Genomic DNA, 12,245 nt, shown 5'->3' with positions numbered 1-12,245 from the left:
AATTGTGAATTCCCCCCAAACTCATTTCATCCATGTCCCAACCTGCAACCTGGCAAGTCGAGTGTACAGGGAAGGGTGAAACATTCCAGGCATACCATGGGTCAGAGGCCTGAAAGGAGCCAATCAGAGACCAGCTGACAGCATTGCTACCTCCTCCCTCCTTGAAGTGGGTGGTGGATGTGAATGTGATGGGAAGGGAGGGGTGAGGGTGCAGGGAAGAGTGCCATATTTGGCTTCAGACAGGTACAGGTACTGTGTGAGGAACGTGCAACGCTATCCAGGCACCAGATCTTGTCTTGGGGGGGGGGGGGTCTGGGTTTTCTCTATTGCCATCAAGCTTCTCCACAATGGCCAGAGAAACTCTCAAATCTCGTTGCTTCACTTGAGTTTAAGTACTGTCCTGGAATCAGTCAAACTGGATGATGGTATTCACTTTAAACCAGTGGTCACCAAATGGTCGAAAGCGATCGACTGGCAACTCCAAGGCATTCCTAGTCGTTCACGAAAAATGTATATAAAAACAACAGCGATAAAGCCTTGCGTTCCTTCTTTTTTTGTTGTCTCGCACTGTTAGCTGTAGGTGCACTTGTTTCAGCTGCCCTGCACGCCGGGTAGTGTGCCCATTTTGAACCGTTTCATGTGTCTGAAGAAACAAATTCCGCCTACTTGGCGTGCCTGGAGAGCAAATCAAGTGCACCTACAGTATAGGCCTACCGTTAGCCAATCGGATTGCTCAGATCACCGTGTCTGCACTCCGCAGCTTCCTTCTAGCACATAGCAAAGTAAGTTGATACTGTGATTTCAAAACGTCTAAAACCATGACTAGAGAGAAACTGTCAACGTATACAGAAAGGAGCTGCTGTTTTATGAGTGAGTTTATGTTTAAGTTTTTATTCAGCACTGTCAACATTTTGTATTCAACACTGTTATGAAATGCGCTTCTCCACTCACGCTGCAACCAGTACTGCAGTTTCTAATAGTGAGGAATATTTAACTTTCTCTGGTCATAGGAGTAACAACATGAATTTCTACATGAGCCAGAAATAGTGCGGTGTGACTCGAGTTTCGTCATCAGATCGAAGATGGTTTCCCCTTTTTGGTCAGTATTAGCGAAGGGGGATGAGGTGAGGGATGGTCCAACGGTGAGAGGAGGACCCTCTGATGCTCTCCGCTGAGTCGCTACTAGTTACCACAGCCACAAAGTCATAACCCGCCTATTTCTACAATGTATCTTTTTAAAAATGAATGTGATTTTTAACCTAACCCTAACCTTAACCACACTGGATCTTGGCCTGCATTTTGACTAAGAAGGTGATCCCAGCTCAGAAAATGTTGGTGAGCACTGCTTTAAACCATCTCAGCTCTTTTCCATTGCATGAGACAAACTGTCTCGAAACCCTTTAATCCTTGACCTGACATACATACACAAATACCCACTTTAAATGTTATACATGTCGTGATTGGTTGGTTTATTAAGCCCTCACACATTTTCACATATTCACTCTCCCTCTCTCTCTCTCTCTCGCTCTCTCGCTCTCTCTCTCTCTCCCTCTCTCTCTCTCTAGTAATGGGGAAATGTGTGTAATAGACAACTTTGTGCTCAGCCCTTAGTGTGGTGACACTAGACAGACCCATACTGTGAAGCCCTGACAACACAGAGATGGAACAGACAGGACATTGAAATCCCCCTAACTTAAACATTCTTGTGTCTCTTCAGAATTGTCCCAAAAAGATGCCAAATTAACTTATCCTACAGTAAATACGGTATACTATGTTACAAAAGCATCCTGGTTCACATTATTTGCATGAATGGCATAGAATTAAGACTGATATTTCATCTAAAATACTTACACAATATATTCTAGTTTATTTATGCATTGTTATAAATCTATCATGACTTCAGTGGGATGGGCTCTTTTGAAGGTAAGGAGTTAAGCTAAGAGTGTAAATAATACTTCACTAAGGTGAAACCATTGTTGACATTCTGGCTGAAGGGTCTTCCACTCCTTCTGCTCCTCTATACTGATAAATCTGTTACAGCTCCCAAACAGGGTCCTTGTCACCAAGTCCCACAGGCCTCCAGCCTCATTACCATGGCCATATGGTCCCCTTCTTATGTTGCAGCTTCTGGACGATGACACCATCCCTCAGGGGACAGAGCAAAGACGGTGCATCGATCTGGTGTCAGCAGGACGCAACCATCCCATTGCATTGACTGACCAAGAACGAACTCTCAGTTTAACATATCAATCCACCACTTAGAGCACATGAAACGGATAGGCGGAGGCTTACTCGGACGAAGGCAGGAGTCATCAATTCCCAATTCTGCGCTTCCACTGTTAGCTCACAGGAAGTGCAGGGCTTGGTTTACAATTCTCTTTCCTGCTTAGTGCACGCAAGAAATTACTAGCAATTACGACGAGCACAAAACAAAACTCACGAGATCAAAAGAACTAAACGTCTCGTGGATGCTGCAGAATGATATGGCCAGTTTAATTGGCAAGAGGAAGTCCTAAATACTACTGAGGTAGTCTAGGGTTCTTCAAAGAGCACACATAAGGACAACAGTGTTTGCTGTTCGGAGGGAGATCTATTAGAGCCTCCAATAGGTAGCTGTTAGGAGAGAGCAAGTTAAACTTGCCTACAGAAGCAAGCAACCGCCAATTCAAACAGGCAAAAACATCCTAATGAAATGAATGAAAAAGGAACCGTCTGAAGGCTGATGCTATTTCAATTGCTAATTATTTCTTACTTTTTCTTGTGTAAATTACTCCATACAAGCACTTCGGTAATAACAACATACATGCATTGGTTACTGGCCAAGGCCAATGAACACTGTATTGCAAAACACAAACCAAGGTCTCAGTTGAGTGAAATGGCCTGGGCATATGTGGAAAGTAATGTTGTCGAACCCCTGTTTGCGTTCTATAATGACTGCAAGGCACAGTGCCTTCAGGAAGTATTCATACACTTACTTATTCCACATTTTGTTGTGTTACAGCCTGAATTTAAAATTGATTAAATAAATACAAATTCTCTCACCCATCTACACATTACCCAATAATGACCAAGTGAAAACAGGTTTTTAGAAATGTTAGGAAATGTGTTGAAAATTAATTAAAATCTCATTTACATAAGTATACTCCCACCCCCATGCATGTTTTGGAACATTTTATTCTGTACAGGCTTCCTTATTTTAACTACAATGTTGTTGATTCATCCTCCGTTTTCTCCTATCTCAGCCATTTAACTGTTAAAGTCATCATTGGCCTCATGGTGAAATCCCTGAGTGGTTTCCTTCCCCTACGGCAACTGAGTTAGGAAGGACACCTGTATCTTTGTAGTGTTATTAATAACTTCTCCATGATCAAAAGGATATTCAATGTCGCCTTTTTTTATTTGTACCCATCTACTAATAGGTGCCATTCTTTGCAAGGCCTTGGAAAACCTCCCTGGTCTTTGTGGTTGAATCTGTGTTTGAAATTCACTGCTTGACTGAAGGACCTCACAGATAAGTGTATGTCTGACGTACAGAGATGAGGTAGTCATTCAAAAATCATGTTAAACATTATTATTGCACACAGAGTGAGTCCATGCAACTTATTATTTGACTTGTTAAGCAAATCCTGAACTTTTTTAGGCTTCCCTTAGCAAAGAGGTTGAATACTTATTGACTCAAGACATTTCAGCTTTTCATTTTCAATGAATTTGTAAACATTTCTAGAACACTTTGACATTATGGGTAATTGTGTGTAGGCCAGTAATCTACATTTTTAAGTCCGGCTGTAATACAACAAAATGTGGAAAAAGTAACGGGTTGTGAATACTTTCTGAAGGCAATGTACATGTTCAAGACCGAGAAACTCCAATGCATATAAAGCATACTTAAGAGAACATAAGCAAAGGAAAACTTGTTTGTGTGTGAGAGGAATGGTATGGTATTCCAACTGAAAATCAATAGTTGCTTTTCCTTGTGCCATAATAAGTTAAACCCTTGAGGATACATTTTCTTCGGCATAGATGCCTTTTAGGACCTTCAGTGCACTCACCACACAGACATGCTGCAGGCTGTAACACAGATCACCTGGCCACAACTGTTTCACCTGCAGCTGGGGGCTTCATGCACCACAAACAAATCTGAAGGGGCACAAAGTAATGGTGTGTAATGAGGAGCAAACAGATGGTGCACTTGACACATTTATGAAATGTGACGGCACCTCAGTACCTCCAGGCTCTGATCAGGCCCTACACCCAAACAAGGGCACTGCGTTCATCCACCTCTGGCCTGCTCGCCTCCCTACCACTGAGGAAGTACAGTTCCCGCTCAGCCCAGTCAAAACTGTTCGCTGCTCTGGCCCCCCAATGGTGGAACAAACTCCCTCACGACGCCAGGACAGCGGAGTCAATCACCACCTTCCGGAGACACCTGAAACCCCACCTCTTTAAGGAATACCTAGGATAGGATAAAGTAATCCCTCTCACCCCCCTTAAAAGATTTAGATGCACTACTGTTCCACTGGATGTCATAAGGTGAATGCACCAATTTGTAAGTCGCTCTGGATAAGAGCGTCTGCTAGATGACTTAAATGTAAATGTAATGAAATTGCTTATTCCAGTTAATAATAAGCATGCACCCATTCAGGAAATTACCTTAAAAACTGTTCAATCCCTGCGGATTGGTGAGGAATTGAATAATTGTATGGTTGAGAGGGATGAGGCAACGGGAATGACATATAAGTCTGGCTGCACAACCGATTGGCAAACGTACTGCAAATTGAGAAATTATGTCAATAAACTGAATAAAAAGAAGAAGAAACTACACTATGAAACAAAGATAAATTACATAAAAAATGATAGTAAAAAGCTTTGGAGCACCTTAAATAACATTTTGAGGAAAAAGGCAAACTCAGCTCCATCATTCATTGAATCAGATGGTTCATTCATCACAAAACCAACTGATTTTGCCAACTACTTTAATTATTTTTTAATTGGCAAGATTTTTTTATATATTTTTTTATTTCACCTTTATTTAACCAGGTAGGCTAGTTGAGAACATGTTCTCATTTACAACTGCGACCTGGCCAAGACAAAGCATAGCAGTGTGAACAGACAGCAACACAGAGTTACACATGGAGTAAACAATAAACACGTCAATAACACAGTAGAAAAAAAAAAGAGAGAAAAAAAGAGTCTATATACATTGTGTGCAAAAGGCATGAGGAGGTAGGCGAATAATTACAATTTAGCAGATTAACACTGGAGTGATAAATGATCAGATGGTCATGTGCAGGTAGAGATACTGGTGTGCAAAAGAGCAGAAAAGTAAATAAATAAAAACAGTATTGGGATGAGGTAGGTATATTGGGTGTGCTATTTACCGATGGACTATGTACAGCTGCAGCGATCGGTTAGCTGCTCAGATAGCAGATGTTTAAAGTTGGTGAGGGAGATAAAAGTCTCCAACTTCAACGATTTTTGCAATTCGTCCCAGTCACAGGCAGCAGAGAACTGGAAGGAAAGGCGGCCAAATGAGGTGTTGGCTTTAGGAATGATCAGTGAGATACACCTGCTGGAGCGCGTGCTACGGATGGGTGTTGCCATCGTGACCAGTGAACTGAGATAAGGCGGAGCTTTACCTAGCATGGACTTGTAGATGACCTGGAGCCAGTGGGTCTGGCGACGAATATGTGGCGAGGGCCAGCCGACTAGAGCATACAGGTCGCAATGGTGGGTGGTATAAGGTGCTTTAGTAACAAAGCGGATGGCACCCTCGATAAACTGCATCCAGTTTGCTGAGTAGATTATTGGAAGCCATTTTGTAGATGACATCGCCGAAGTCGAGGATCGGTAGGATAGTCAGTTTTACTAGAGTAAGTTTGGCGGCGTGAGTGAAGGAGGCTTTGTTGCGAAATAGAAAGCCGATTCTAGATTTGATTTTGGATTGGAGATGTTTGATATGAGTCTGGAAGGAGAGTTTACAGTCTAGCCAGACACCTAGGTACTTATAGATGTCCACATATTCTAGGTCTGAACCATCCAGGGTGGTGATGCTAGTCGGGCGTGCGGGTGCAGGCAGCGAGCGGTTGGAGAGCAGTTGGAGGCCACGGAAGGAGTGTTGTATGGCATTGAAGCTAGTTTGGAGGTTAGATAGCACAGTGTCCAAGGAAGGGCCAGAAGTATACAGAATGGTGTCGTCTGCGTAGAGGTGGATCAGGGAATCGCCCGCAGCAAGAGCAACATCATTGATATATACAGAGAAAAGAGTCGGCCCGAGAATTGGACCCTGTGGCACCGCCATAAAGACTGCCAGAGGACCGGACAACATGCCCTCCGATTTGACACACTGAACTCTGTCTGCAAAGTAGTTGGTGAACCAGGCAAGGCAGTCATTAGAAAAACCGAGGCTACTGAGTCTGCCGATAAGAATATGGTGATTGACAGAGTCGAAAGCCTTGGCCTGGTCGATGAAGACGGCTGCACAGTACTGTCTTTTATCGATGGCGGTTATGATATCGTTTAGTACCTTGAGCGTGGCTGAGGTGCAAACTTAGGCATAACATGCCAACAACAAACGCTAACACTACGCATCCAAGTATATCTGACCAAATTATGAAAGACAAGCATTGTAATTTTGAATTCCGTAAAGTGAGTGTGGAAGAGGTGAAAAAAAACATTGTTGTCTATCAACAATGACAAGCCACCGGGGTCTGACAACATAGATAGAAAATTACTGAGGATAATAGCAGACGATATTGCCATTCCTATTTGCCAAATGTTCAATTTAAGCCTACTAGGAAGTATGTGCCCCCAGGCTCGGAGGGAAGCAAAAGTCATTCCCCTACCTAAGAATAGTAAAGCCCCCTTTACTGGCTCAAATAGCCGACCAATCAGCCTGTTATCAATCCTTAGTAAACCTTTGGGAAAATTTGTGTTTGCTGGAAAAATGTATTTGTGTTATGGTGTTACACCCCCTGCTATATTGTGGATAAAGAGTTACCTGTCTAACAGAACACAGAGTGTGTTCTTTAACGGAAGCCTCTCCAACATAATCCAGGTAAAATCAGGAATTCCCCAGGGCAGCTGTCTAGGCCCCTTACATTTTTCAATCTTTACTAATGACATGAGGAAAGCCAGTGTGTCTATGTACGCAGATGACTCAGCACTATACATGTCAGCTACTATAGCGACTGAAATGACTGCAACACTTAACAAAGAGCTGCAGTTAGTTTCAGAGTGGGTGGCAAGGAATAGGTTAGTTAGAAATATTTCTAAAACTAAAACCATTGTATTTGGACAAATAATTTACTAAAACCTAAACCTCAACTAAATCTTGTAATAAATTGACTGCAAAAGGAAAACCAGCCATGCAAAAGGAAAACCAGCCATGTCGCAGACACTGACGTCTTGCTTCCGGACAAGCTAAACACCTTCTCCATCAGCTTTGAGGATAACACATTGCCAACGACCGACGCGGCCCGATACCAAGAACTGTGGGCTCTCCTTCTCCGTGGCCGACGTGAGTAAGACATTTAAGCGTGTTAACCCTCGCAAGGCTGCCGGCCCAGAAGGTATCCCTAGCTGCGTCCTCAGAGCATGCGCAGACCAGCTGGCTGGTGTGTTTACAGACATATTTATTCTCTCCCTATCCCAGTCTGCTGTCCCCACATGCTTCAAACTGGCCACCATTGTTCCTGTACCTAAGAAAGCAAAGATAACTGAACTGAATGACTATCGCACCGTAGCATTCACTTCTGTCATCATGAAGTGCTTTGAGAGACTAGTCAAGGATCATATCACCTCTACCTTACCTGTCACCCTAGACCCACTACAATTTTCTTACCACCCCAATAGATCCACAGACGATGCAATCGCCATCACACTGCACACTGCCCTATCCCATCTGGACAAGAGGAATACCTATGTAAGAATGCTGTTCATTGCCTATAGCTCAGCATTCAACACGATAGTACCCTCCAAGCTCATCATTAAGCTTGAGGACCTGGGTCTGAATCCCGCCCTGTGCAACTGGATCCTGGACTTCCTAACGGGCAGCTCCCCATTTGGTGAAGGTAGGTAACAACCTCCACTTTATTGATCCTCAACACTGGGGCCCCACAAGGGTGCATGCTCAGCCCTCTCCTGTACTCCCTGTTCACCCATGACTGGCTCAAAGTGGAGGAGAAACCAAGCACGCCTCCAATGCAATCATCAAGTTTGCAGAAGACACAACAGTAGTAGGCTTGATTACCAACAATGATGAGACAGCCTACAGGGAGGAGGTGAGGGCTCTGGGAGTGTGGTGCTAGGAAAATAACCTCTTACTCAACGTCAACAAAACAAAAGAGATGATTGTGTACTTCAGGAAACAGCAGAGGAAGCACCCCCCATTCACATTGATGGGACTGCAGTGGAGAAGGTGGAAAGCTTCAAGTTCCTCGGATAATACATCACTGACATCACTGACAAACTGAAAAGGTCCACCCACACAGACAGCAACAGCGCCTCTTCAACCTCAGGTTGCTGATGAAATTTGGCTTGGCACCTGAAACCTTCACAAACTTTTACAGATGCACAATTGAGAACATCCTGTCGGGCTGTATCACCGCCTGGTACGGCAACTGCACCGCCCCCACAACTGCACCGCAGGGCTCTCCAGAGGGTAGTGTGGTCTTCCCAACGCATCACCGGGGGAAAACAACCTGCCCTCCAGGACACCTACAGCACCCGATGTCACAGGAAGGCCAAAAAGATTATCAAGGACAACAACCACCCGAGCCACTGCCTGTTCACCCTGCTATCATCCAGAGGTGAGGTCAGTACAGGTGCATCAAAGCTGGGACCGAGAGACTGAAAAACAGCTTCTATCTCAAGGCCCTTAGACTATTAAATAGCCATCACTAGCACATTAGAGGCTGCTGCCTATATACATAGACTTGAAGTCACTGGCCACTTTAATAAATGGAACACTAGTCACTTTAATAATGTTTACATATCTTGCATTACTGATCTCATATGTATATACTGTATTCTGTACTATTCTACTGTATCTTAATTTATGCCGCTCTGACATTGCTCGTCCATATATTTATATATTCTTAATTCCATTCCTTTACTTAGATTTGTGCGTATTTGCTATATGTTGTGAAATTTCTAGATATTATTTGTTAGATATTACTGCACTGTCGGAGCTAGAAAAACAAGAATTTCGCTACACCCACAATAACATCTGCTAAACACGTGTATGTAACCAATCAAATTTGATTTGAAATAATATGCAAATTGAGCAAGTTGAGGTGACTAAACTGCTTGGAGTAACCGTGGATTGTAAACTGTCATGGTCAAAACATATTGATACAACAGTAGCTAAGATGTGGAGAAGTCTGTCCATAATAAAGCGCTGCTCTACCTTCTTAACAGCACTATCAACAGGGCAGGTCCTACAGGCCCTAGTTTTGTCACACCTGGACTACCATTCAGTTGTGTGGTCAGGTGCCACAAAAAGGGACTTAGCAAAATTGCAATTGGCTCCGAACAGGACAGCACGACTGGCCCTTAAGATGTTCACAGAGACCTAATATTAATAATATTTATGTCAATCTCTCCTGGCTCAAAGTGGAGGAGAGATTGACTTCATCACTACTTTATGAGAGGTATTGACACGTTGAATGCACCGAGCTGTCTGTTTGAACTACTGGCACACAGCTCGGACACCAATGCATACCACCCACAAGACATGCCACAAGAGGTCTCTTCGCAGTCCTCAAGTCCAGAACAGACTATGGAAGGCGCACAGTACTCCATAGAGCCATGAATACATGGAACTCTATTCCACATCAAGTAACCGATGCAAGCAGTAAAATTAGATATAAAAAACAGATAAAAATGCACCACAAACATATGAACAAACACATGCATACACACACACGATAACATACTCACTATACACACACGTACACATGGATTTTGTACTGTAGATATGCGATAGTGGCGGAGTAGGGGCCTGAGGGCAGGAAGAGTAGCTGCTACCCTGTCTGTAAATTGGAGAATGAAGCATGTTTCAAACATCTGAAACAGCCATAATCACTGTGCTGAATTTCTTGGTTAACCAATATATATATATGTATTTTTCTCTGCATATCTAAGCATACCTCTTGAGCTGTCTGTACCCTCCTGACTGGTGGTTCTTTTTTTAATGAAACTGGGTCAAAAATTGAAAGGAATGTGAGTCTTTTTCAGTACATTTAGTTATTGCTTGCTTTTCAGGTGTGCCAACCTTGGCAGCAGGCCTACAAGCTAAGATAGTTAGACAAGCTAGCTACTGTAACTTGATTGATAGCCTGAAATGGCTTCTTGGTAGCTAGTTATGAGGTTGGGTGATTGGGAACCTATCTGGGCTAGCTAAAGCCAACTTCATAGAAATGCTAGGTGGCTAGTAGAATTACAGAGAAACAACCCAATTATTATTATTTTTATTTATTTTTGAACATGACAAATCTAAGGGGGCACGTGCCCCTGTGCCCCCTATGAGCGTGAAGTATCTGCCTGCAGCTATAAAACACAGCCCACTCAATAAGTAACAAGCATTTAAGTACTGATTTTATTCAACAGCTCTGCAGTTGTTTATCGTTTATAATCTCTTGTTGAGATCAGGGTACAAGAATCAGTGCCATGTTTATTATTATTAACGTTTTACAGCGTCGTAATAACCATTGTGTAGAATGACGGGTATGGATTGTCATGACAGCCAACGAGGGACAACATCATCAATTTAAGACCATTCTTATTATCATAATGGGACAAAGCCTTAGTCGTTGAGCAGCACGTTCTGCTTTTAACCACAGTCACCGAACCCATTGTTTCTCTCACACTTACTAACTAGAGAGAACAATTTAACTGAAATTAAAGAAAGTTGAGGAAACGTGGAAAATAATGTGAGTGATCGTAATTTCGGCCTACACTATAAATGTATGCTTCTTCTCGGGGGGTTGCCTAAATATTTTCTGGATACAGGTGTTGGCTACACTTTATCCGTACAAAAAAGGTGTAGCGATATTGGCGGAACATATTTCATGAATTGCGTACACGCAAACAAGGACAGCCTACAGTAGGCTATGGTCACTGAAGTCTATGTTATAGCCTATGTTTCTTTTAACCCTGTTATTTTAGATTATATGCTATGTATGTTTATGTAAATGAAGCATTTTGTACGATTGACCAAATAACAAGCTCTTGAATGAAAGTATAGGATCGCTGGTTCCCGAGTTCGGACAGGTGTCTGACATGTTGAAATTGTACTGAATTATGAGATTGCGGCCAGCAGAATATAAAACAAAATAAACGGGGCCAATACCCGCTTATTTTGGACAGGTGTTCTAGTGAACTTCATAAAGTGGGCTAATCTAAACAGGCTCTACATCAAAAACTGTTGAAGTTTCAAATAACTTGGAACCTTTCCGACATTAAAGACGTGCACATGAAAGGAAGAAAGGTGTTTTAAAGAGCAAGAACAGATGGAACTTCTAAGTAGCTCGTTTTCCTTTTATGTCGTTTCTAAACAAAGTGTACCTATCCAAATCGAATTATCAGTGGAACGCCACAATTTATGGCGCCTGAAGAGGATAGAACAGTTGCATAGGAGGTGCACCGCGGATACTCACAGGTATTTCGTGGACCCTTCCGTCTGTTTGTGTAAGGCAACAGCAAATCCAAAGAAACTGCCCTTGGTTTTCCCTTCTTTGATAACTGGAAACCGTGAGTCTATATTAAATCCATTGCAGGTTAGAGTCACACAAAACACAGCCAAGGCCCCGTGGAGATATAGACTTGGGGCCATGTTTATTCCTTGCGCCCAATTTTCCCTTCCCGCAGCTGCACGATCAACGCCGGATTGAAAAATATTTTTTTCCACTCTGAGGTCCCTGTACAGGCTATGGTTCAAAATACGCACTCCATTGAGAAACGTCTATCCCCTCTCGTCTTGTGGATATAACTGCCACTGCCTAGGTGTCGATGTCTGCCTCTCCTCCCTCCCCTCCCGCTTGTCCGCTCCTCCACACCCATTTGAACAAGTAGTCTACACCGACAGAATTCAAACCTGTCGCCTAAGCACTTTCACCAGTTCTTTCCGGTAGGTTGGAAGCATACAGTGAGTGGTCAGTGGAATTCATTATTGGCTTGATAGAATATGTTGGTACTGCAGTGCACAGCACTTTGATAATGACAATGCACTTTATGCAATTAGTTGT

The 12,245-nt window shown here is 43.0% G+C and overlaps 1 protein-coding gene across 2 annotated transcripts in view; it reads right to left on the bottom strand.

Annotated features, from left to right (window-relative positions):
- Positions 1-12,043, bottom strand: part of itga3b (integrin, alpha 3b) — a 59,057-nt gene extending 47,014 nt beyond the window's left edge. For both annotated transcript variants that reach the window (XR_010460670.1, XM_065007959.1), the window contains exon 1: positions 11,658-12,043. Coding sequence is in view for 1 of the 2 variants with exons in the window: in XM_065007959.1 (XP_064864031.1) it covers positions 11,658-11,833 (176 nt within the window). In the remaining variant the exon portion in view is untranslated. The remainder of the gene's footprint in view (positions 1-11,657) is intronic.
- Positions 12,044-12,245: the final 202 nt, after the last annotated feature.

This window comes from Oncorhynchus nerka, linkage group LG23 (genome assembly GCF_034236695.1).
Source record: "Oncorhynchus nerka isolate Pitt River linkage group LG23, Oner_Uvic_2.0, whole genome shotgun sequence".
In the NCBI taxonomy this organism is placed as follows: Eukaryota; Metazoa; Chordata; class Actinopteri; order Salmoniformes; family Salmonidae; genus Oncorhynchus; species Oncorhynchus nerka.
Note: the sequence above shows the minus strand (reverse complement) of the source record. Positions and strands in the feature narration are given on the sequence as shown.